This window comes from Salvelinus namaycush, chromosome 2 (genome assembly GCF_016432855.1).
Source record: "Salvelinus namaycush isolate Seneca chromosome 2, SaNama_1.0, whole genome shotgun sequence".
NCBI lineage: Eukaryota > Metazoa > Chordata > Actinopteri > Salmoniformes > Salmonidae > Salvelinus > Salvelinus namaycush.
Window position 1 is genome coordinate 66,883,357 of NC_052308.1, and position 26,167 is coordinate 66,909,523.

Here is a 26,167-nt window from a genome sequence, read left to right on the forward strand (position 1 = left end):
AGAACATTTCCACTGCATTTCTGCAGTAGGCTTCAGGGCGCCCAAGAAAGTCCAGCAAGCGCCAGGACCGTCTCCTAAAGTTGATTCAGCTGCGGGATCGGGGCACCACCAGTACAGAGCTTGCTCAGGAATGGCAGCAGGCAGGTGTGTGCATCTGCACGCACAGTGAGGCGAAGACTTTTGGAGGATGGCCTGGTGTCAAGAAGGGCAGCAAAGAAGCCACTTCTCTCCAGGAAAAACATCAGGGACAGACTGATATTTTGCAAAAGGTACAGGGATTGGACTGCTGAGGACTGGGGTAAAGTCATTTTCTCTGATGAATCCCCTTTCCGATTGTTTGGGGCATCCGGAAAAAAGCTTGTCCGGAGAAGACAAGGTGAGCACTACCATCAGTCCTGTGTCATGCCAACAGTAAAGCATCCTGAGACCATTCATGTGTGGGGTTGCTTCTTAGCCAAGGGAGTGGGCTCACTCACAATTTTGCCTAAGAACACAGCCATGAATAAAGAATGGTACCAACACATCCTCCGAGAGCAACTTCTCCCAACCATCCAGGAACAGTTTGGTGACGAACAATGCCTTTTCCAGCATGATGGAGCACCTTACCATAAGGCAAAAGTGATAACTAAGTGGCTCGGGGAACAAAACATCGATATGTTGGGTCCATGGCCAGGAAACTCCCCAGACCTTGATCCCATTGAGATATTGTGGTCAATCCTCAAGAGGCGGGTGGACAAACAAAAATGCCAGGGCGGATTGCAGAGGTCTTGAAAAAGAAGGGTCAACACTGCAAATATTGAGTCTTTGCATCAAAAAAAATTCATGTAATTGTCAATAAAAGCCTTTGACACTTATGAAAGGCTTGTAATTATACTTCAGTATTCCATAGTAACATCTGACAAAAATATCTAAAGACACTGAAGCAGTAAACTTTGTGGAAATTCATATATGTGTCATTCTCAAAACTTTGTGACTGTAGCTGAAGAATGCGAAAAGGAATAAACAGCTGCAATGGGAGAATAAGCAATTTTTCCCTCCCTTGTGAGGACTACTGGAAGGACCTTTCACAGAAAGATGCATGAAATATGCCTACAGATGCAAAACTGCAGGCAATGATCAAGGGATAGGATGTAGTACCCCGCTAACTTGGTTGTGGTTTGAGACAACAAAAAATCCATATAGTATACTTGACATGTGGAGAAAGCTCCAAAATGTTGGACACACAAAATGAAATATTTGCAGGACTCAGAACCTTCACTTTAATGAGTTAACATGATTTAACACAGAATCAACCTTGATTGGTGGGAGGAAACAGCTTGCCTTACCTGCTGCTGTGGTCAATTCATTGAATGAGAAGTAGGACAACAGCAAACTCCTCAGCAGTGACATCACCATTACCACAGCTGTCTGTGTACTGCTGTCTGTCTCTGTCTGTCATCTACTTATAAAGAACAGGAAATAGGATACATCTGACATCACAGTCCCTCACCGTCAACCACACCTTCATGTATTACTGCAGTCTAATTTAGAATTCTTAATTGAATCAAATGCTATATATATATATATGTTATTCGAATCTCAATGGTTTATTGTGTTAGTGTGTTGGACATAAAATATGGTGAGTGGAGAGTTTAGATGGATTGCATTGTTATAAAAGCACAACAACAGATCCAACTGTAAATGAACTTTATTGCATTCACAGAACTACAGGCATGTTAAAAAAGCATATCAAAGTTACATCATGTTGTGTTCATGTTATTCATCTTTCAGATGTCGATTTTTCTCAATGTTAATCAAACTCATATCTTCTCTTCTCTTCTCACGCTTTGCATCAGAATTTGAATGTGAGAGAATTCCCTCTAGTGGACATGTTGCTTCTGTTCAGTGTCACATGTCTAACTTCAGTTCAATCAATCCAGGGTTTTATTCACAAGGGACGAAATGAAAGCCGATGTAGATGGACTCCCTGAACATAAGATAAGTTTTCCGTTGTGAATTGTTTTGCTACTGTGTACTAATGTACTGTCGCTGGGCAAAAAAAATACAGTCTTCAGGTACTTATATAATACATAATTATGAAGACATTTTTTTTCTCTTTGTGCAGTAAATACATACATTTTCCTCACAATGGGTTTACTGCTTTTGGTACCTTAAAACTTATGAAAACAGTTTACATCGTAGATCATGAAAGAACGCAGATTAGTCTCCCCATCAATTATGATTTTCATTTGTTTAAAGATTGTAGTATTTAAAATCAACAATTGAAAATATTTACAAAACATTCAGTGTAACATCTTTCTCACTGTCCTATATTTAATGAACAGTATCAAGGTGCGCGATTTGAACAGGAATTTCACCGTGCGAAATATACCCAGAAATATCATACAAAATGATATTCTGCATTTTACATGTTTTATCTGAACAAAGTAAAAATGCTTTAATCTCAATGACATCCTTAATAACAAAGTCACATGTAAAAACATACAAAATGGAGTAAGGTACATATGGGGTAAGGTGCGGAGTAGGCCTCAAGCAGGCAAAAACAGGAAGTTGTCTGTTTTTTGTTCCTATTATCAAATCACTTGACATATCACTTCATACAGACAGGAGTCCTCTCTCATCTTGGCCTCTTACACTACGAAATAACATGTCTTATTTTTGTTAGAATTGGCAAATAGTCATAACTTTACACACAAACATCTCAAGCCACCATAGTAGATCTGAGCAAAAATCAACAACAACAAAAAATATCAAAAAGCCCTGACTAGTTCCATGCAGGCTGGCACAGAGATAGGTTAATCATATCTGTATCTACAGTGCCAACTGACAAGTATGCACTTAAGCAAGAAGGAACAGATACTGTAGAAGAGTTGGAAGGAATTGTGGGAGGTGTAGTCTTGTTGTGAGCGGCATTCACCTCAAGTTGCCACAATACAACAGATGTCTCAGTCAATATGTAACGCCATCACCAGCAACATGATCGCAGTAAAACATCATGTGAACTGAAACGATCATTATGTAAATATCAGACAATTGCTGCCCCTTCCACGACACAAAATGTTTTGAAATGTTGTGATCAACATAATGATCATAGTGATCATAATCAACCACCAGGTGAAGATGTTTACGTTACCTTGAAACTAATACCAATTCTCTCTGATTAATAATTGACTCTAGTCCATTGTTTTTCGTGTTTACTGTTGCGTTCCATTAAACTGACTTCATGGAGGCGAGCCTGGGCAAGACATATACATAGATCAGAATTTTCCAGCAGCAGAAAAAGGAAGGACAAAACAAAAGAAACTGCTGCGGTAGAACTATTGAAGCAACAGGCTGGCTGTTGGTAACAAGGTTGGTTAATGTTACAATAAGCTCCAGAGATTACACAAAGTCAAGTCAAAGGTTGACTTCAAAATGGCACCCTATTCCTTCTAGTCAAAAGTAATGTACTATTTAGCATAACATTTCTTCTCATACACATTGTAGCAGAATCAAAGCCCAGGGAGAATAGTGGCAGGCACAGCAGTATCTATAGAAACCTGATGATCAACAAATCTTTGGTCAAATGAAACATGTCGTATTGCACTGTACAGTCTGCGAAACCTCAGAGGCAAAACTAGTTTAACTTCATCTTTTTTTTTTAAAAGTGCTGTGTACACTCATGAAGAATGTTCCCTCTAAGCTGCGCATGTGCAGCTCCCCGGGACTGATATGCAGAAGAAATATCAGCCCTGTGCGAGACTGAACTTTACTCAACTTTCTAGAGTTTTCCCCGTTAGTTAACACTATCAGCGTTTCCCTTTACTGTGGGAATTGTGATCGAATCAACGCAATATCAGCCACTTTCAATAGAACATACCGAAACAAAACAAACTATGCAAGACTTACTATGCACAACTAAATATATAAGAGATTTTGTTGTAGGCAGAACGCATTGGAGTAGGATTCTATTGCATTGACAGGCAGACTCAGGCTTGTACTCTACACAGACCAGTGCACCATAACCTATCAGAGCTGCAGTAGGCCTATATGCAAATAGACTATTGCCATATATAGATCTGTGCCATTCACTTTGAACTGGACTGTTTTTACAGCGTGAGCGGTTGTGAGTAGATCAAAGCGAGAGCTATATGTAGCGACGTGTGCACATTTGTACATTTGTTCACTACGAGTTATTAGCCCAGTTATTGATAATTTGTAGTCAGATATTGGGGGGGTGTCTGAAGGACAAGTGGATAAACAGGTTAATGTGAAGCCCTACATGTTTTTTTCAAAAGTCTCATTGAATGTCGGCCAACATTGAACACCTCACATTGGCTGCTACTGTAGGCTGAATGATAGAACAGCTATTTCCATGTTATAATGTTATGGGATGCATTTTCTCCATTGTTTATTATGGTAGGCCACTCTGGTATGCCTAAATTATGATCAAATAGCCACAGTAGCCTACTTGACCACTGTTAAAACTAACTTAAAGCAGGTACAGCCTCGGTGTTCACAGTAAACCCGCACCGGAAGTTGCACAGATTTTCACAATATTCAAATTTGTGCTCAGCAGACCTGAGTTTCAACAATCATGCTGGTAGAATCTACAGTATACCTACACCATGGCAACTCTATATGTAACCATTCATGTTAGGCTTTTAAACATAGGCTGTTAAAGAGTTATATCATTTGTAATCAACCACAGTGCTTAAAGGCTGGTATCCTCAGTAGATTATGAAGAAACAAATGCCTCGAATCAGAATGACCTGAGTGCCAAAGTGACTGTCACCGAACACTTAACAAGAAACAGTCCATCAAAGGACAGTGATGGTGACAAGCCCCTTATTGATCGTCAAGGAAACAGTCCCTTCCAGAGACTGCCAGTTAACAAATCAGTTCCTGTCGCTGTTTAGACCTGGCAACAGGGAGACAGAGAGAGAGAGAGAGAGCGAAAGAGAGTGAGAGTGAAAGAGAGACAGACAGAGAAGGCGAGACAGAGAGAGACAGAGAGAGAGAGAGAGAGAGACAGAGAGAGAGAGACAGAGAGAGAGAGAATGATAGAGAAAGAGCATATTGTTACAAAATAATAGAAAGTAAAAACAGGAGACACTTCACTAATCATTACAAGGAGCAAGAGCAGCATGTAAACTACAACATAACTACAAGGTTAACTACAGGATACTCAATCATTTAAAAAAAAACATGTCCCCTATGAAGCTATGATGCTGAATAGAAAGAGCTATTCTAAATACAGTAGATGTAGATACAATATGTTTTAGATAGATATATTCATTAGATTTACAATATAAATATAGATATATTAATTGTAGATTGAACACGTGGACACAGTACCTTCTGCCTCAACATCTTGATCATGCCTGGTATCTGTTTGGTGGCCACCTAAAAAAGAAAAACACTAAGTGAGAAGCTGATCTGTGACATATTGTGGAGGAATGTCATCGAACATTTACATCTCCAGATGAGCATTGCCTCCTCCAAAGTTCAGTAGAATTAATAGTTGGGCAGAAAGAGAAAAGTTAGTCAAGACAGCAAGTCTTTCCTCTCAGTGCAGGTAGGCCCATATTTCACCCAGTATTACATAATAGTATGACCCAAATAAATAATCTCCCTTCACCACAGCCATGCAGCTAAACTACCTTATTTAGAAAAGGGGTGAGTCAATTCTTAAGATTTCCCCATGAGAACAATGGTAAAGCAAAGCCATTATCATCGCCAACTGGTTTGGTAAACAATTAGTAATCATCCGGCATTCATTTTATACTCCACTTGTGACGGAAGAAACACTACCCTTTGACCTACATTCAATCACCCTAGTAGTCATGTTTAATAGGATAGCTAAGTCAGATACTGTGTGTACAGCATATCATATATTATACAGTGACAGATACAGGGACGGACTGGGACCAGAAATCTAACAAACAGGCAATAATGTCTAACACACAGGCCCATTTTTGCGCTTGGAGGGCCCAACACCTGCCCTGGACTGAGAGGACAGATACTGTATGTACAGCATATAAGACAATGTAAACAAAGTTTCTCCCTCTGAAGCTACAGTAAAGAGGAACTGATAGAGGATGTGGTTAGTGAGGAGATTTGGAAGGGTGAGAACAGACAGACATGTGTTATTGGTGAGTGGCCACAGTTTCACAGTTTTACTGACCAAGGCTGAGTGGCTAGTTTTACAAACCAAAATCATGTGAATGCTAGCCTGGTCAAATATCTGTTTGTACTACTCTTGCCAACTCCATAGCTCATTGTCAAGACAAAGATGTTAGGCATGACAATGAGTGACAAGGGGTTGACATGATAGCCTGAGTGCCAGTCTGTTTGGGCTATGTGAATGCATTACGGAGTGTTGCTTTTGCCTTGGAAAATGTAATCATTTTCATTTGTTGAGTTATAATTTTTATCAAATATTCAAAATATGATGTAGGTCATTATAAAGTATATGTATTGCTTTTACAGTGACTTCTGTGAACTGTCTAGGAAAGATGGGAAACCATAAACTCAAAGTGACAAATTAAAATGACATATACTGAATATTGAAGGACATACTCATTAATGGGAAGGTGGACTGCCTTCGAGCTCCTGTCAAAATCGACACAAAACCTACTATTACAATTTAGCTTAAAACAAATTCAATAAAAAAGATCATCATTAAACCAGAAGCGATGCTGATGAACAATAAATAGCCTACAAGTGCAGTTAATGCTTAATCCATTAATAGATTAACACTAAATAGCCTACAAGTGCAGTTAATGCTTAATCCATGAACAGATTATAGTTTTATTACAATATTATACACTGAGTATACAAAACATTAAGGACACCTGCTCTTTCCATGAAATAGACTGACCAGGTGAATCCAGGTGAAAGCTATGACGCTTATTAATTGATTGGTTGAGTTACCAGACAACATTATAGGTTGTGTAATCCCCCATGCAAAGCCAAAATGGATGGCTGCCAGAGCATGCAGGCTTGGCAGAGGCAGGGCCACTGTACAGGTTCATCTAGCACCAGCTAGCATGACAAACAGATACATGATCAGATACATGAGTATGACAATTAATGTACTTACGTTGGGCAGAGCGCCTCTTAAATAACAGCAGTGCAGCAAGGAGTCCAATGATCAGAGATCCTATGACTACAACCGGGGCTAGCCATTTGGTGGTGGACACAATATCTAAGTGGTCAGCTTTACTACCTGGACAGACAAAATTGACATCAATTGGGAGTTACAAAATCAATAGGCAATTCATATGAAGTCAAGAGAAAAAGGTTAGTTGTGCTTGGGTCAAAGTCAGTATCAGGGCATTTCACACACACAGACTTGAGCTCTGTTCAAATCTGCATGCATCTTAATAACCTTTTACTGCAGTGGGCTAAATCAAGGTCACACAGAGAGATTATTAGTCTTAAACAAATCTTGAAGACTGAAATATAACAAAACCTTTTGACATAGAAACATTGGATTTGTAAAAAAAAAGAAAAGAAAAAGAAAAAAAGGAAAATATTCATAACATTCCACCCATGAGGCCAGAGAGGGCCCTTTTGGTCATTGACTGCAAGAATGGGCTACTTTACTTCCCATTGCTAATTCGTTTTGGCATTAGATGCATCCTTTGTCTTGGAAAATGCCCTGCCAGGCTAAAGAACAACAGCTGGAGGACTGCTTGTAGTCCTAAAACCCGGAAATGAGTTACTCTGGGTTCGTTCAGCCATTCCTATGGTGAAAATGAATGGGGAAAGAATATGGTTTTGAGATAAATGCCAAAAATAAGGTCAGAGGTTAACAAAGGTTTTGGAGATTTCATACATTTTGTTCTATGAGATACTATCAGTCAGTTAACATGACCTTTATGAATTATGAAGCCTTTATGTGCTTTATTAAATTACATAAAGGCTTCAAAATTCACAAAAAGTTATGCTAACTGATGAAGATTATCTCGTAGAACAAAACATATAAGATCTCCTAAGCCTTTGCTTACCACAGACCTTATTTTTGGCGTTTATCCAAAAACCCTACAAAAACTCCATTCGTTTCCCCATAGGTTTCGTCCAACAAACCATTGGGGGAGTTAGTGCCTACAAAAAGATGCAATTACTATTGCTATCTATTGTTTCTTACCCAAATCAAATCAAGACAAGCATTTTCCTTTTTTTCCAGTTTCAAGGAAGATGTTCAGTCAGATTTGGGAGCATGTTATGGCCTGACCTACTCCACTCCTCAGTGACATGTTGTTCTCTCATTATAAGGCTGACTTTTATTGCGTTCAGAAATGTGATAAAGACGTCGTAAAAAAAGGCAAATGTTAATAAAAGTAGACTAGATTAAGGCTGAATTGTTTTACAATTATCAGGATCAGGATGAGGGAATACGAGAGACTGGAAGGTTTTGGACTTGACCCTGCTTTTACAAAGGATGACATCACCAACATATTCATACCCATAGGTAGCAGGCACGGCAGCACGTACCTAAGTCTCGCGGCGCAAACTGGATCACAAATGATGCCATCCCCTCCTCGGCACCATTGACATTGAGCACTTTGCACGTGTAGTTTGTGTAACTGGATGTAGCCTTCAGCACTGTGAATTTACTGGAGAGGCTGAACAGTCCATCTTCAGTCTCTTTGGCCACCAGTTCAGCACTGCGCGTCCAATTGCTGCCAAACTGGTCAAACCACCAGATCAACCCTGTCTGGTGCCCGCCTGTAGAGTTGCAGAAAATGGTCACATCTGTGTTCTCTTTGATGTTGGTCTCAGGGATGGAGCTCATGGTTGGAGTCTTGTACTTAGCTGGAAGAGAGAGAGGAATGGAAAAATATATTATACATGTGGTTGATATACGCTACATCAGTAGTTATACAACGTCAGTGGGTAAACATTGTCCAGACGGACTTTGCACCTTTTCAACGTCAATCCAATGGTTATGACTTGGAATGAGATTACCGTAGGAGTGATTTTAATCAACTGGAATTACCTTTCTTCTATCTCTATTACATGTTCTAATTTGGTCTGTGTACACTGTGATTGCATACCATGGGCAGAAAGAAAATATGGAGGCTAGTTGTGGAAATTCCCACTGGTACTATCGTGTGCCATTTGAGCACTGTCATTCTGAAACAGAAAGTAACAATGCTCCTGCTGTGCTGTCCAATCACACACTTACAAATAGATCTGAACTCCCCCTGAGAATATTCCAGAATTAACATCCTTAACAACTTTGTCTCATAACTGTATGGAAGTGCTTTCTCAGAATTGAAAAGCCTGTCCAGCTATATTTCACAATTCTATCCTCGATGCAAGTCTTAGTGGTTGTATGGTTGCGTGTGTGTGTGCGTGTGTGTGTGACAACATTGAAAGTTGAATAGAACTTCATTCCAAAGCATTTCAGCGTATGGGCATCATAACCTATGAGCCGAGACACATTTAAAAAACATGTTCTCTATTCTTCTATTGCCCTCCAAGCTTGGCTGAATATCTCACATATTCAGTTTGCTCCTTTCATGAACCTGTGTTGAAAAATGTGTATATTTTCCTAAAATTACACTTGGTTGAACTGTAGACAGTCTACGACTCACCTGTGACACTGAGGCTGATTGTAGCTGTAGTATCACCACGGTCTGTGTTCACCATGCATTCATACACCCCCTTGTTGGCCATCTTGGTATTTTTCAACAACAAGGACACATTCATATTATTCTTGTTCCAGGACGGCTCAGCAAATGTAAACCCAGGGGTTAGGTCCATTTTCTCTCTATGGTATTCCAACAAATTAGCATCATCTTTAGCAGTAGCTCCCATTCTCTTCCAGGTCACCGTTTTGATGGTCACATTCTCAACCATAGGTTTGACAATGCACCCTAGAATTAACTGCTGACCATAAACACCATGGTATTCTGTTTTACACTCCAGTTTGACAAATGCTGTTAGAAAAATATCAGAGAAAAAAATGGACATTAATACAAGAGAGAATTACTGTTTTAATAGTCAGTTTTATCATGTGGCCAATCTTATTGAACTTTTTGTTAAAAAAACAATATACAGTTCTCCCTAACCACAGAGAAAGGTAACAATCAGCTGAAAGCTATTTTTGTATATAACCATTATTATGGAATTCACGGCACAACTTACACTCAGAGGAATTTCCATCTCTGATACAGGCTAAATGGATCGCAACAAACAGGAAGCTGGTAGCTGAAGTCATCTTTGGATTCCTGAGTAGGAAGAGAGAAATGTACAATGACAACACTTGTCACAACAGTGTGAGGTAAGTCTCTAGACCCAGTGGGGTAGCTTTATACACTGTTTGTCACTCAAAATGGCTCCGGACTGCAAAAAAAGCAACAGAAAGCAGCTCCCTAGCTGAGGCTAGTCAGAGTCTTCACAAGGATCCAGTCTACCACCACCAGGGCAGAGCATCTACCAGGCAGTCAGTCTAAGTTTAAATTCAGCTTGTAATAGATCATTCTGTCAGATTAAGCCTCACTTTAAAATGTTGGTTGTTGATTCATATGTGTTCTTGTTTTGATGGCTGTGGCATTTTTATTGTGATTATACACTAATGGTTCTTGTGTTAGTTTAATGCAATAGATGTATCAAGGGATGACACAGAAACATCTGGCTCTGAGCAAGACAGTGAGCCAGAGCTGCCAGGAAAGTCACCGGGCCCCTCCCAACTGCATCAACCACCAGATATGCTGTTCCAAAAGGAACCAATGGTAGGCCAGGCCTATACTTTAAACTACGCATTTTAGCTAGCAGCTGTTAGTATCTAATCTTGTGGCTCCCTTAATTATACATTTCCATAGAGATATGACATTGTTTCATGTGTATTTCAAGATCCAGATCCTGTACAGCCGTGTTTGAAAACATTTCCCAGAACTCAGCATGGTACTAGGAAAAGGGCTTTCAACAGCTCCTGGTATAAGGACAATTCATGGATTGAATATTCTGTAATTCAAGGTTTTATTTATTGTTTCGCCTGTAGGCAGTTTTTCTTTGCCCAATACACCTGAATCTGCCTTCACATCACCGTCAGGTTTTTGTAACTGGAAAAAGGCTCTGTTTAAAGATTCTGGGTTTAAGCTCCATTCGAAGGCAGAGCATCATATCAATGCTATGTATGCTTGGAATCAGTATAAAAGGGATATTGACAGCAACTCATCAATGTTAGATGTCATAAATGAGGACCGAAAAAAGAAAGTGGAGGAAGACTGTACTTACATTAAAACAACTGCAGATGTGCTCCTATTAACTGCCACTCAAAATATAGTGCAGAGAGGTAATCGAGAGTCTGATGACTCTCACAACAAGGGTAATGTTTTGACAATCTTAGAAGAAACAGCAAAGCATGATCGTCTCAAAGAGAAAAAGATGAATGCATGTGGTAATTCTAAGTACACAAGCCACCAAATCCAGAAGGAAGTTCTTGAGGGCTTAGATGAGACGGTACAAAGTGAAATAATAAGAGAAGTAAAAGAAAGTTACGTTTTTAGTGTAATTGCAGATGAAACCAAAGATTTGAAGAAAAAAGAACAAATGTCTTTAGTTGTGAGGTTCAATTACAAAGGGACCATCCACGAAAGCTTTTTACACTTTCAGTCAGCTGAAAGCTTAGATGCAGCAGGTCTCACAAAAATGATAATTGATTGCCTTGAAAAACATGGTCTGGACTACAGAAATAATCTTGTGGGGCAAGGCTATGACGGTGCATCCGTCATGAGCGGAAAGTATTCTGGTGTGTCTGCACGGATTAAAAACAGTGCAAGATTTGCATTCTGTGTGCACTGTAATGCACATTGTTTGAATTTCATTCTTGTAAATGCTGTAAAATCAGTGCCTGAGGCAGTTCACTTTTTTGCTCTCCTGCAGAAGCTTTATAACTCTGTATCTGGCTCGTACGTTCATCTCAAGTGGCTTGCAGTTCAGAAAGAGTTGTATCCACAACAGCAGCCCAGGGAACTACAGAGACTTACGGATGTAAGGTGGGCATGCAGAAACATGGCATGCCGTAATCTGAGGGACAGGCTTCCAGCAGTTCTGAGAGTGCTACAGGATATCACACTTGAAAATAGTGGTGATAGATCAGTGGAGGCAAGGGGCCTTCTTTCTCAGATTGATTTACATGTCATAGGGCTTTTGGTTACCTTTTGTAAAGTGCTTGGTGATGCCAAATGTCTTTCTGACATGCTCCAATCAAGCTCTCTTGACCCAGCATGGGCTGTGGATCTAGTAGGTGCCCTTACAGACACATTACAGGACTACAGAAGTGAGGGTTACTTTGGAGAACTATGGAAAGAGGTTGAAGAGATTGCAGACCACTGCAAAATAAGTGTACAAACAGTGTGCAAAAGACAGCCTAAAACAAGCTTACGATTTCACGACTCATTGATGATGAGCACCGTAGGACAGAAAAATAGTGATCAAAGTGATGGTGAGAGCTTCCAAAGAGCTATCTTTTATCAGGTGCTTGACAGTCTCACAGCTGAGCTGCAGAGGCATTTTTCAAAGAAGAATTGCGAGATAATGCAAGGGGTCCAGTCTTTCAACCCAAAGAGTACAACATTCTTGATTGAGGAGCCTGTTTTCCTTTGTTCAGACCTTTGAGTCAGATTTAGAGGACCTCAAACATGAGGTTCATCAAACCAAGCGGCTTCTTGATAGGAGAGAGAAAAGTGGAAGGGACAGACCGTCTACTCTCCTTGACTTTGTTGTGTTTCTAGAACCTTCTAGAACCTTCCATGAGCTATTTCGACTTTGTAAGATTTCTGTTGTTACACCAGTCAGCAGTGCTTCTTGCGAGAGAAGGTTCTCAGCTGTAAAACTGAATAAAACCCACCTTAGGACAACAATGGTTGATGACAGGTTAAGTCTGAATAGGTCTATCGGACAATTTTCTTGGGCCACTATAACTATATCTATTTTGCCAATTGGATTGGTCCCCTCTACCACACGGAACCCCACTAATCTACCGACGGAAACGCACGAGGTGGCTAAAAACAGACCTCCATCCTCTGCCAGCTTGCTACCCATGGCCCGGCTAGCTGTCTTAATCGCCGTGACCCCAACCAACCTCACTACTCCCTTGGCTAAGCATGCCTCTCTTTAATGTCAATATGCCTTGTCTATTCCTGTTCTGGTTAGTGTTTATTGGCTTATTTCACTGTAGAGCCTCTAGCCCTGGTTATTATACCTTATCCAACATTTCAGTTCCACCACCCACACATGCGATGACATCACCTGGTTTCAACAATATCTCTCTCATCATCACTCAATGCCTAGGTTTACCTCCACTGTATTCACATCCTACCATACCTTTGTCTGTACATTATACCTTGAAGCTATTTTATCGCCCCCAGAAACCTGCTCCTTTTACTCTCTGTTCCGGACGTCCTAGACGACCAATTCTCATAGCTTTTAGCCGTACCCTTATCCTACTCCTCCTCTGTTCCTCTGGTGATGTAGAGGTGAATCCAGGCCCTGCAATGCCTAGCTCCACTCCTATTCCCCGGGCGCTCTCTTTTGATGACTTCTGTAACCGTAATAGCCTTGGTTTCATGCATGTTAACACTAGAAGCCTCCTCCCTAAGTTTGTTTTATTCACTCTTTAGCACACTCTGCCAACCCGGATGTCCTAGCCGTGTCTGAATCCTGGCTTAGGAAAACCACCAAAAACTCTGAAATCTCCATCCCTAACTAAAAAATGTTCAGACAAGATAGAACGTCCAAAGGGGGCGGTGTTGCAATCTACTGCAGAGATAGCCTGCAGAGTTCTGTCCTACTATCCAGGTCTGTACCCAAACAATTTGAACTTCTACTTTTAAAAACCCACCTCTTTAAAAACAAGTCTCTCACTGTTGCCGCCTGCTATAGACCACCCTCTGCCCCCAGCTGTGCTCTGGACACCATATGTGAACTGATTGCCCCCCATCTATCTTCAGAGCTCGTGCTGCTAGGTGACCTAAACTGGGACATGCTTAACACCCCAGCCATCCTACAATCTAAGCTTGATGCCCTCAATCTCACACAAATGATCAATGAACCTACCAGGGACCACCCCAAAGCCGTAAACACTGGCACCCTCATAGATATCATCCTAACCAACTTGCCCTCTAAATACACCTCTGCTGTTTTCAACCAAGATCTCAGCGATCACTGCCTCATTGCCTGCATCCGTAATGGGTCAGCGGTCAAACGACTTCCACTCATCACTGTCAAACGCTCCCTGAAACATTTCAGCGAGCAGGCCTTTCTAATCAACCTGGCCCGGGTAACCTGGAAGGATATTGATCTCGTCCCGTCAGTAGAGGATGCCTGTTTTGTTTTTTTTAAATGCCTTCCTCACCACCTTAAATAAGCATGCCCCATTCAATAAATTTAGAACCAGGAACATATATAGCCCTTGGTTCTCTCCAGACCTGACTGCCCTTAACCAACACAAAAACATCCTATGGCGTTCTGCATTAGCATCGAACAGCCCCCGTGATATGCAACTTTTCAGGGAAGTTAGAAACCAATATACACAGGCAGTTAGGAAAGCCAAGGCTAGCTTTTTTAAGCAGAAATTTGCTTCCTGCAACACAAACTCCAAAAAAGTTCTGGAACACTGTAAAGTCCATAGAGAATAAGAACATATCCTCTCAGCTGCCCACTGCACTGAGGATAGGAAACTCTGTCACCACCGAAAAATCCACTATAATTGAGAATTTCAATAAGCATTTTTCTACGACTGGCCATGCTTTCCACCTGGCTACCGCTACCCCGGTCAACAGCATTGCACCCCCCACAGCAACTCGCCCAAGCCTTCCCCATTTCTCCTTCTCCCAAATCCAGTCAGCTGATGTTCTGAAAGAGCTGCAAAATCTGGACCCCTACAAATCAGCCGGGCTAGACAATCTGGACCCTTTCTTTCTAAAATTATCTGCCGAAATTGTTGCAACCCCTATTACTAGCCTGTTCAACCTCTCTTTCGTGTCGTCTGAGATTCCCAAAGATTGGAAAGCAGCTGCGGTCATCCCCCTCTTCAAAGGGGGGGACACTCTTGACCCAAACTGCTACAGACCTATATCTATCCTACCCTGCCTTTCTAAGATCTTCGAAAGCCAAGTCAACAAACAGATTACCGACCATTTCGAATTCCACCGCACCTTCTCCGCTATGCAATCTGGTTTCAGAGCTGGTCATGGGTGCACCTCAGCCACGCTCAAGGTCCTAAACGATATCTTAACCGCCATTGATAAGAAACAATACTGTGCAGCCGTATTCATTGAGCTGGCCAAGGCTTTCGGCTCTGTCAATCACCACATCCTCATCGGCAGACTCGATAGCCTTGGTTTCTCAAATGATTGCCTCGCCTGGTTCACCAACTACTTCTCTGATAGAGTTCAGTGTGTCAAATCGAAGGGCCTGTTGTCCGGGCCTCTGGCAGTCTATGGGGGTGCCACAGGGTTCAATTCTTGGGCCGACTCTCTTCTCTGTATACATCAATGATGTCGCTCTTGCTGCTGGTGAGTCTCTGATCCACCTCTACGCAGATGACACCATTCTGTATACTTCTGGCCCTTCTTTGGACACTGTGTTAACAACCCTCCAGACGTGCTTCAATGCCATACAACTCTCCTTCCGTGACCTCCAACTGCTCTTAATTACAAGTAAAACTAAATGCATGCTCTTCAACCGATCACTGCCTGCACCTGCTCGCCTGTCCAGCATCACTACTCTGGACGGTTCTAACCTAGAATATGTGGACAACTACAACTACCTAGGTGTCTGGTTAGACTGTAAACTCTCCTTCCAGACTCACATCAAACATCTCCAATCCAAAGTTAAATCTAGAATTGGCTTCCTATTTCGCAACAAAGCATCCTTCACTCATGCTGCCAAACATACCCTCGTAAAACTGACCATCCTACCGATCCTCGACTTCGGCGATGTCATTTACAAAATAGCCTCCAATACCCTACTCAATAAATTGGATGCAGTCTATCACAGTGCCATCCGTTTTGTCACCAAAGCCCCATATACTACCCACCACTACGACCTGTACGCTCTCGTTAGCTGGCCCTCGCTTCATACTCATCGCCAAACCCACTGGCTCCAGGTCATCTACAAGACCCTGCTTGGTAAAGTCCCCCCTTATCTCAGCTCGCTGGTCACCATAGCAGCACCCACCTGTAGCACGCGCTCCAGCAGGTATATCTCTCTGGTCACCCCCAAAGCCAATTCCTCCTTTGGCCGCCTCTCCTTCCAGTTCTCTGCTGCCAATGACTGGAATGAACTACAACAATCTCTGAAACTGGAAACACTTATCTCCCTCACTAGCTTTAAGCACCAGCTGTCAGAGCAGCTCACAGATTACTGCACCTGTACATAGCCCATCTATAATTTAGCCCAAACAACTACCCCTTCCCCTACTGTATTTATTTATTTATTTAGCTCCTTTGCACCCCATTATTTCTATTTCTACTTTACACATTCTTCCACTGCAAATCTACCATTCCAGTGTTTTACTTGCTATATTGTATTTACTTCGCCACCATGGCCTTTTTTTTCCTTTACCTCCCTTATCTCACCTCATTTGCTCACATTGTATATAGACTTATTTTTCTACTGTATTATTGACTGTATGTTTGTTTTACTCCATGTGTAACTCTGTGTTGTTGTATGTGTCGAACTGCTTTTCTTTATCTTGGCCAGGTCGCAATTGTAAATGAGAACTTGTTCTCAACTTGCCTACCTGGTTAAATAAAGGTGAAATAAAAAAATAAAAAGTCACCTCAGAATTCTCAGTGTTGAGTCAAGGAGGGCACGCTCCCTCAACATGGATGAGTTTGTGAAACATTTTGCCAGTTCTCACCAGAACCGCAAAATTATGCTGTTTTAAATCTACCTAGGATAATTTGTCACTTAGGCGGTCCCTCTGGTCATGATTAAAACCTGCACTATGTACTAGCTAGTACACTGGCATTCTAACATTATAAATCCAAAGGGTATGATGTCACACAGATTTCATTTGGTCTTGATTAGGCCAATTCCAAAACTTGTCTTTGCTATTAGTTAACATAATATATATTAGCATAAATATGATACTGCACGTTTGTAATATTGATGGAAACCAAAATGATTTTCATTTTTCAAGTCCATTTCTGCTTGACACCTGGTATGTCAAATTGCAGTGTGTTTTTATTGTAAATTTCCTTTTTTGTAAATAAACTATGCAATTTATTTAACACACAAATGCTATCTTATCTCCAGGGTGCTTTATTTTCTGAAAATATTTTGATGTTCAACACATATAGACCCAGATGATATATTCATGAAACCAGAGTGATCCAAGTCTCTCCAGTATGTGAGTACAGTACAGTGTGTGTGTGTGAGAGAGAAATAAAGAAATTGATCTGCAGTTCTGAGGTAGAGACACTGACTATTCATAGTATGTTAAAAAATTCTAGTGAGGTAACCCTTTTGGACCACACTATCTGCCACATTGAAGAACTCTGGGTTAAGTGAATTATCACTTCTACCTCTAATCAGCAATCATAGGATTCATTCATGCTCCTTAACCGCCAGGTTAGGGTTACACACACATTTTCTGTCATGGTCTATGGACCCCCTGAAGTAGCCTTGGCCACCCCCTGGCCACACCATGTAGAAAACTCTAGTTCCGCCACTGTTTGTAAGGAAATGAAAAGTCATGGAAATTTCTTTCATAATTGTTGTTAACATAATTCATGAAAGCACACTTTTAATTATGATCAATCAATTAAAAAACGACATATCAGCCATTATCGGAATGACCCTTCAGTGCATGTCTGTGGTGTGTGCCAGTGTGAGTGGTCCATTGCCCGAGGAGAGAGAGCGAGACATTTCAGCAGCAGGTATAAAATAATGACGGATTAACTAGATCACCAATTTAAAACATAACTTGTAGCAGTTATCTCTCTAGTTAACTATCGCCATCTAAGCATTAATTCCGTTGTTGCCTTTCCACCCGCACTGTAGAGCCTAAATAGATCTGCACTGTTGGAAAACGGGAATTCTCCTCAATTAAACAGTAGCCATGTAATTGCGACAACGTAACAAAAATATTTGAAGAATAGCCTAATTGACAAATAACTTGCTGTGCATAGATCTCCCCGGAAACATGAATATTTATGCCGTGTATATATAAACATGTCTAGTTAGATACCTTTGAAGTAGCCTACCTTATCCATTTGATCCCTGATTTATTGAATGAGGGAATTCTTTTATAAAGACAAAAGTATTTGGTTGTAATGTTGAAAAAGCCAGGAGCTCTCCAGATGGTTGACATGTGATTAACAGTGCAGTTCTATGTGGGGGGCTAAGTGCCTTGGTCAAGGGCACAACGGCAGGAGGTGGTAGGTCTACATATCCTCATTGCTTCTAGAGCCAATGCAGCTGAAGAATAGGAATAAACAGCTGCAATGGGAGAATAAGGGATTTTCTTTTCTCCCTAGTGAGGGCTACTGGGGGGACCTTTCACAGAAAAATGCAGAAAATAGGCCTACGGATGCTCAAATGTATGCAACAATCGAGAGACAATTGTGCAGTACCCTCCTCTTCAATTTTTTCTTTAGCAGTCTTTGTACTCCACCTGGTCTTTGATAGTACTGTATATATTTTTTTAATGACATATTTGTCATTGTGATATATAGAGTGTACTGCCTTGCACCTTTGCGTTCCCAGATGGTTGTGATGCAATTATCAATTCCTTTTTTAATAAACTAGACATTGTATGGGTGTAATGTTAATAGAAAACATTTTTTTATCTGGAGTAAACCAACCAGTTATTGAATACATTTTGCAGTAGAATCCCAGTAGAGTAAAGGGGAAGTAAAGGAGAAGGAAGTTCTATAACTATAATTCAGTTTATGGACTCAGCACTTCACGTGGTTGTGGTTTGGGAACAAAAACGAACAAGCTATTCCATATAGTATACTTGACATGTGGAGAAAGCGCCAAAATGTATGATAACACAAAAGGACTCCGAACTTTCTCTTTTACTATGCAAATAGATAAGAGGTGGTATAGCCTGTTCGACTGCGGAAAGTCCACCATGTATTTTGAGGGTAATATTAGCCGTAAGCAAAGAAACATTACTAGTAACGGTACCTCAAAAATCTACTCCTCGTGAAGCATAGCCTAACGTTACCCATAATGGTTTTGAGTAGCCACTGTCAGTTGCATATAACTCACAACAACCCGCATGCAGGCAACCTAGTTATTCTCAAATCCTCCATGTAGTGTACTGTAGGCAGGGTCAACTTTTAAAAAGTTGCACATACAAATAATTGTGTCTCGAACACACTAACATTTATTTTTCAAATTTATAAAACAATATCAATGAGCAACAATTAAGAATATTTACTCAGAAAAACAAAACAGTCTACAGACAAGGAAAACGTAAAAATCTTACCTCGCAAACCCCTACAGGCTGTTGACGTTTAGAAGGTGTCGAAAGATCTGATAAAGATTGCAAAATTGACATGCAACAGGCTGTTTCGCTACTTTCGCTTTCGCTGTAGTTCTTTCCCTATTGCGTGTCAATTGACGTGTCAATTACTGTACGTGCCTTCAGAAAGTATTGACACCCCTTTAATTCCTAGGTACAAATCTGTCGTTCTGCCCCTGAACAGGCAGTTAACCCACTGTTCCTAGGCCGTCATTGAAAATAAGAATTTGTTCTTAACTGACTTGCCTGGTAAAAATGTTTTTTTTAAAAACACACAAATCACCATAATGTCAAAGTGGAATTATACTTTTCGAAATTTTGACAAATAAATTAATAAAAAATGAAAAGATGAAATGTCTTGAGTCAATAAGTATTCAACCCCTTTGTTAAGGCAAGCTTAAATACATCCAGGAGTAAAAATGTGCTTAACAAGTCACATAACAAGTTGCATGGACTCACTCTGTGTGCAGTAATACTGTTTAACTGAGGAGGGATTAACAACATTGTAGTTACTCTCCACAATATTAACCTAATTGGCTGAGTGAAAAGAAGGAAGCCTGTACAGAATAAAAAATATTCCAAAACATGAATCCTGTTTACAACAAGGCACCAAAGTCATACTGCAAAGAATGTAGCAAAGCAATTCACTTTTTGTCTTGAATACAAAGTGTTATCTTTGGGCAAATCCAATACAACACATTACTGAGTACCACTCTCCATATTTTGAAGCATAGGGATGGCTTTATCATGTTATGGTATGTTTGTAGTCGTTAAGGACTGGAGAGTTTTTCAGGATAGAAAGTAAATGGAATGGCGCTAAGCACAGGCAAAATCCTAGAGGAAAACCTGGTTCACTCTGCTTTCAGAATGACAATAATCTAAAACACAAGGCAAAATCTACACTGGAGTTGCTTACCAAAAAGACAGTGAATGGACCTGAGAGGCCGAGTTGTAGTTTTGACTTACATCTACGGCAAGACTTGCATTTTTTTGTCTAGCAAAGATCAACAACCCCCCCAAAAAAGAATCTAATAACATTGGGCAAAATTGCGAGATAAAGCACAATACAGGTGTGGAAAGCTATTGGAGACCCAGAAAGACTCAGAGTGTAACGGCTGTCTAATGCCTCCTCCTCGGATGAGGAGGAGGAGTAAGGGTCGGACCAAAACGCAGCGTTTAATGAAGACATAATGATTTATTTAAAGACGAACACGAAAACACTTGGAAACTACAAAACAACAAAACGACGTAGACAGACCTGAACTTGGAACTTACATAAAAAACACGAAGAACGCACGAACAGGAACAGACTACATACACGAACGACAACGAAACAGTCCCGTGTGGTGCAACATACACAGACACGGAAGACAATCACCCACAAACAAACAGTGAGAACAGCCTACCTTAATATGGTTCTCAATCAGAGGAAACATCAAACACCTGCCTCTAATTGAGAACCATATCAGGCAACACATTAACCCCAACATAGAAACACAACACATAGAATGCCCACCCTAACTCACGCCCTGACCAACTAAACACATACAAAACAACAGAAAACAGGTCAGGAACGTGACACAGAGCTGTAATCGCTGCCAAATGTGTTTCTACAAAGTATTGACTCAGGGGTGTGAATACTTATGCAAATGAGATATTTATGTGTTTCATTTTCAATACATTTGCAAAAATGTATAAAAACATGTATTCACTTTGTCATTATGGCTGTAACACAACAAAATGTGGAACAAGTAAAGGGGTATGCATACTTCCTGAAGGCACTGTATATTAACTTTTCTATTCATTGAACAAATATCAAGGTAGAACATTTCCCAGTCATTGTTTGAAACAAACAAATTGTAGTGTCTGCTACAATAAAGACCGTAGCCCCCTTCAAAAGGTAGTCCACTGTGCGTAAAATGTGATTGACATTCTGACTGGAAAGAAATATTGAAATGCAACGCCACCTGTTTCCCTTGGCACCAATGCGGCACTTGCACGAGATAGAAAATATTCAGTCACAGTCTGGGAATTTTGCAGTTAATAAATCCCTTTCCTGCAGTCAAATAACCAAATCGCCGTCTAGTGGCCTCATGGGTGAAATATTATTCATCTTTTTCATAATTAAACAATTTATTACAAACGATGAAAATCTGGTGTTTCTATGTCAAACGGCTTTTTTATATTTCAGTCTTCTGTGATGTATATACAGTCGTGGCCAAATGTTTTGAGAATGACACAAATATACATTTTCACAAAGTCTGCTGCCTCAGTTTGTATGATGGAAATTTGCATATACTCCAGAATGTTATGAAGAGTGATCAAATGAATTGCAATTAATTTCAAAGTCCCTCTTTGCCATGCAAATTAACTGAATCCCCAAAAAACATTTCCACTGCATTTCAGCCCTGCCACAAAAGGACCAGCTGACATCATGTCAGTGATTCTCTCGTTAACACAGGTGTGAGTGTTGACGAGGACAAAGCTGGAGATCACTCAGTCATGCTGATTGAGTTCGAATAACAGACTGGAAGCTTCAAAAGGAGGGTGGTGCTTGGAATCATTGTTCTTCCTCTGTCAGTCATGGTTACTTGCAAGGAAACACGTGCCGTCATCATTGCTTTGCACAAAAAAGGCTTCACAGGCAAGGATATTGCTGCCAGTAAGATTGCACCTAAATCAACCATTTATCGGATCATCAAGAACTTCAAGGAGAGCGGTTCAATTGTTGTGAAGAAGGCTTCAGGGCGCCCAAGAAAGTCCAGCAAGCGCCAGGACCGTCTCCTAAAGTTGATTCAGCTGCGGGATCGGGGCACCACCAGTACAGAGCTTGCTCAGGAATGGCATCAGGCAGGTGTGAGTGCATCTGCACGCACAGTGAGGCGAAGACTTTTGGAGGATGGCCTGGTGTCAAGAAGGGCAGCAAAGAAGCCACTTCTCTCTAGGAAAAACATCAGGGACAGACTGATATTCTGCAAAAGGTAAAGGGATTGGACTGCTGAGGACTGGGGTAAAGTCATTTTCTCTGATGAATCCCCTTTCCGATTGTTTGGGGCATCCGGAAAAAAGCTTGCCCGGAGAAGACAAGGTGAGCACTACCATCAGTCCTGTGTCATGCCAACAGTAAAGCATCCTGAGACCATTCATGTGTGGGGTTGCTTCTTAGCCAAGGGAGTGGGCTCACTCACAATTTTGCCTAAGAACACAGCCATGAATAAAGAATGGTACCAACACATCCTCCGAGAGCAACTTCTCCCAACCATCCAGGAACAGTTTGGTGACGAACAATGCCTTTTCCAGCATGATGGAGCACCTTACCATAAGGCAAAAGTGATAACTAAGTGGCTCGGCGAACAAAACATCGATATTTTGGGTCCATGGCCAGGAAACTCCCCAGACCTTAATCCCATTGAGAACTTGTGGTCAATCCACAAGAGGCGGGTGGACAAACAAAACCCCTCAAATTCTGACAAACTCCAAGCATTGCTTATGCAAGAATGGGCTGCCATCAGTCAGGATGTGGCCCAAAAGTTAATTGACAGCATGCCAGGGCGGATTGCAGAGGTCTTGAAAAATAAGGGTCAACACTGCAAATATTGACTCTTTGCATCAATTTCATGTAATTGTCAATAAAAGCCTTGACACTTATGAAAGGCTTGTAATTATACTTCAGTATTCCATAGTAACATCTGACAAAAATATCTAAAGACACTGAAGCAGCAAACTTTGTGGAAATTCATATTTGTGTCATTCTCAAAACTTTTGGCCACGATGGTACAGTGCATTTGGAAAGTATTCAGACCCCTTCCCTTTTTGCACATTATGTTACTTTACAGCCTTATTCTAAGATTTGTTAAATTATTTATTTTTCTCATCAATATACACACAATACCTAAAAATGACAAAGTGGAAACAGGTTTTTAGAAAATGTTGCACATTTATATATATATATATATTTAAAAAACATAAATATGTATTCAGCCCCTTTGCTATGATACTCGAAATTGAGCTCAGGGGCATCCTGTTTCCATTGATCATCCTTGAGATGTTTCTACATCTTGATTGGAGTCCACCTGTGGTAAATTCAATTGATTGGACATTATTTGGAAAGGCACATACTTGTCTATATAAGGTTCCACAGTTGACAGTGCATGTCAGAGCAAAAACCAAGCCACGAGGTCGAAGGAATTGTCTGCAGAGCTCCGAGACATGATTGTGACGAGGCATAGATCTGGGGAAGGGAGCAATCAGGGGAGAAGGGTATGGTATGGGAGGTGACCAATAACCCGATGGTCACTCTGACAGAGCTCTAGAGTTCCTCTGTGGAGATGGAAAACCCTTCCAGAAGGACAACCATCTCTGCAGAGCTTCACTATGGTAGAGTGGCCAGACGGAAGCCACTCCTCAGTAAAAAGCACATGACAGCCTGCTTGGAGTTTGCCAAAAGGCACCTAAAGACTCTCAGACCATGAGAAACAAGATTCTCTGGTCTGATGAAAACAAGATTGAACTCTTTGGCCTGAATGCCAAGCGTCACGTCTGGAGGAAACCTGGCACCATCCCTATGGTGAAGCATGGTGGTGGGAGCATCATGCTGTGGGGATGTTTTTCAGCGCCAGGGACTGATATACTAGTTAGGATCGAGGGAAAGACGAACGACGAAATCCTTGATGAAAACCTGCTTCAGAGCTCTCGGGACCACAGACTGGGGTGAAGGTTCACCTTCCAACTGGACTATGACTAAAAGCACACAGCCAAGACAACGCAGGAGTGGCTTCGGGACAAATCTCTGAATGTCCTGAGTATCCCAGGCAGAGCCCGGACTTGAAACCAATAGAGCATCTCTGGAGAGACCTGAAAATATCTGTGCAGCGACACACCCCATCCAACCTGACAGAGCTTGAGAGGATCTGCAGAGAAGAATGGGTGAAACTCCCCAAATACAGGTGTGCCAAGCTTGTAGCGTCATACCCAAGAAGACTCGAGGCTGTAATCGCTGCCAGAAGTGCTTCAACAAAGTACTGAGTAAAGGGTCTAAATACTTATGTAAATGTGATATGTCAGTTTTATACATTTTCAAACATTTCTAAAAACAGTTTTTGCTTTTTCATTATGGGGTTTGGTGTGTAGATTGATAAGGGGGGGAAACTATTTTATCAATTTTAGAATAAGGCTGTAACGTAACAAATGTGGAAAAAGTCTGAATACTTTTCAAATGCACTGTAAAGTGTAATATTGGGATGCAAACTAAAAATGGAATACATTTAAACTCTATATCTGACATGGTAAAGGTTTCTTCTTTTTTTAAAGCCCATAAATAACCATGTGTGTGAGGTGTATACGTTTCTTTCATAGTAGATTTGTTTAATACTACCAATAAACACACTGTGTGTGTAACGGAATTCCTCTTCTGAGGAGGAGTAGCAAGGATCAGACCAATGTGCAGCATGCAGCGTGGTAAGTGTCCATAATGATATAATTTAATAAACCAACCGAACACTGAACAAAATAACAAAAATACAAACAACCGAAACAGTCCCGTATGGTGAAAACACTAACACAGGATACAAATTATAATCACCAAACACAATGAAAAACAGGCTACCTAAATATGGCTCCCAATCAGAGACAACGACTGACACCTGCCTCTGATTGAAAACCATACTTGGCCAAACATATAGAAATAGAACAATAGAACAAAACATTAAAAAAAACATAGAATGCCCACCCCAACTCACGTCCTGACCAAACTAAAATAAAGACATAACAAAGGAACTAAGGTCAGAATGTGACAGTGTGACCCTGATTTAGCCCAATGCAGTAAAAGGTTAATACATAGTATTATTAAATAGTCAATGTAAATTATTGTGTTTTCGACAATAACTACACAGCCAACTGCCCTATTCCCAGCAAAAAATAAAGCGACATAGCCGTGTATGGTCAAAATTGACTTTATTAATGTTCATTTTAATTTGTGCCAATAATAATTGAGACTTTTACAGTGATAAACAAACCTGCATGTATTCGGATGAAAAAGTAACGGTCATGTAGCCTATCTTGACCCTTCAACATCTTCAGAACAGTACTTCAACATGTGAATTCATTTTAACATAATTGGCGCGTTTGTGTAGACATTGAACAACAGGTTTTTGAGCAGTTCGAACAAGAACTCTGGATACTTTACTTAATGTACCAAATTTTGGCAAAACGTGTGAATTTTAGTTTCCATATAAATATTCATATTTTTGTTCAGGATAAAATAAAATAAAAAATAAAAATATTCAACAATTTCAGAGATTTTACTGAGTTACAGTTCATATTAGGAAATCAGTCAAGTGAAATAAATTCATTAGGCCCTAATCTATGGATTTCACATGACTGGGCAGGGGTGCAAACATGGGTGGGCCTGGGAGGTCACTTGACCCATGCGAAATACAACGTGTCACTTCTTTCCACTTAGACTCTGCCGTACTCTACAACTTTATACCGTTTTTCTGAGAAGAACTTCTCCAGACTTTCCAATAGTATGCGAGAAGCCTAAGCTTCCGAGGCTACGTATAACTCAACTATTAGAACACATGTACAAATGAATATCACACTCACTAACATAGTGCTAGCAACACAAACATCTTTAAACATTTCCTTAGTGTTGAGTGTCTGTTTATATGTTTAGGTGCTGCACGGAAG

The 26,167-nt window shown here is 40.7% G+C and overlaps 1 protein-coding gene across 2 annotated transcripts; it reads right to left on the minus strand.

Annotated features, from left to right (window-relative positions):
* Positions 1 to 1,669: 1,669 nt before the first annotated feature.
* Positions 1,670 to 19,550, minus strand: LOC120066591. 2 transcript variants are annotated; one of them, XM_039018017.1, is made up of 8 exons: positions 19,445 to 19,550; positions 10,141 to 10,223; positions 9,588 to 9,932; positions 8,482 to 8,802; positions 7,085 to 7,210; positions 6,562 to 6,594; positions 5,338 to 5,385; positions 1,670 to 4,900 (listed from the first exon to the last, which is right to left on the minus strand). In XM_039018017.1, exons 2-8 carry the CDS (start codon positions 10,211 to 10,213, stop codon positions 4,878 to 4,880), a joined length of 969 nt encoding a protein of 322 aa, XP_038873945.1. In that variant the 5' UTR covers positions 10,214 to 10,223; positions 19,445 to 19,550; the 3' UTR covers positions 1,670 to 4,877. The 2 variants fall into 2 exon arrangements, with proteins under 2 accessions (XP_038873945.1, XP_038873952.1); XM_039018024.1 differs by lacking the exon at positions 6,562 to 6,594.
* Positions 19,551 to 26,167: the final 6,617 nt, after the last annotated feature.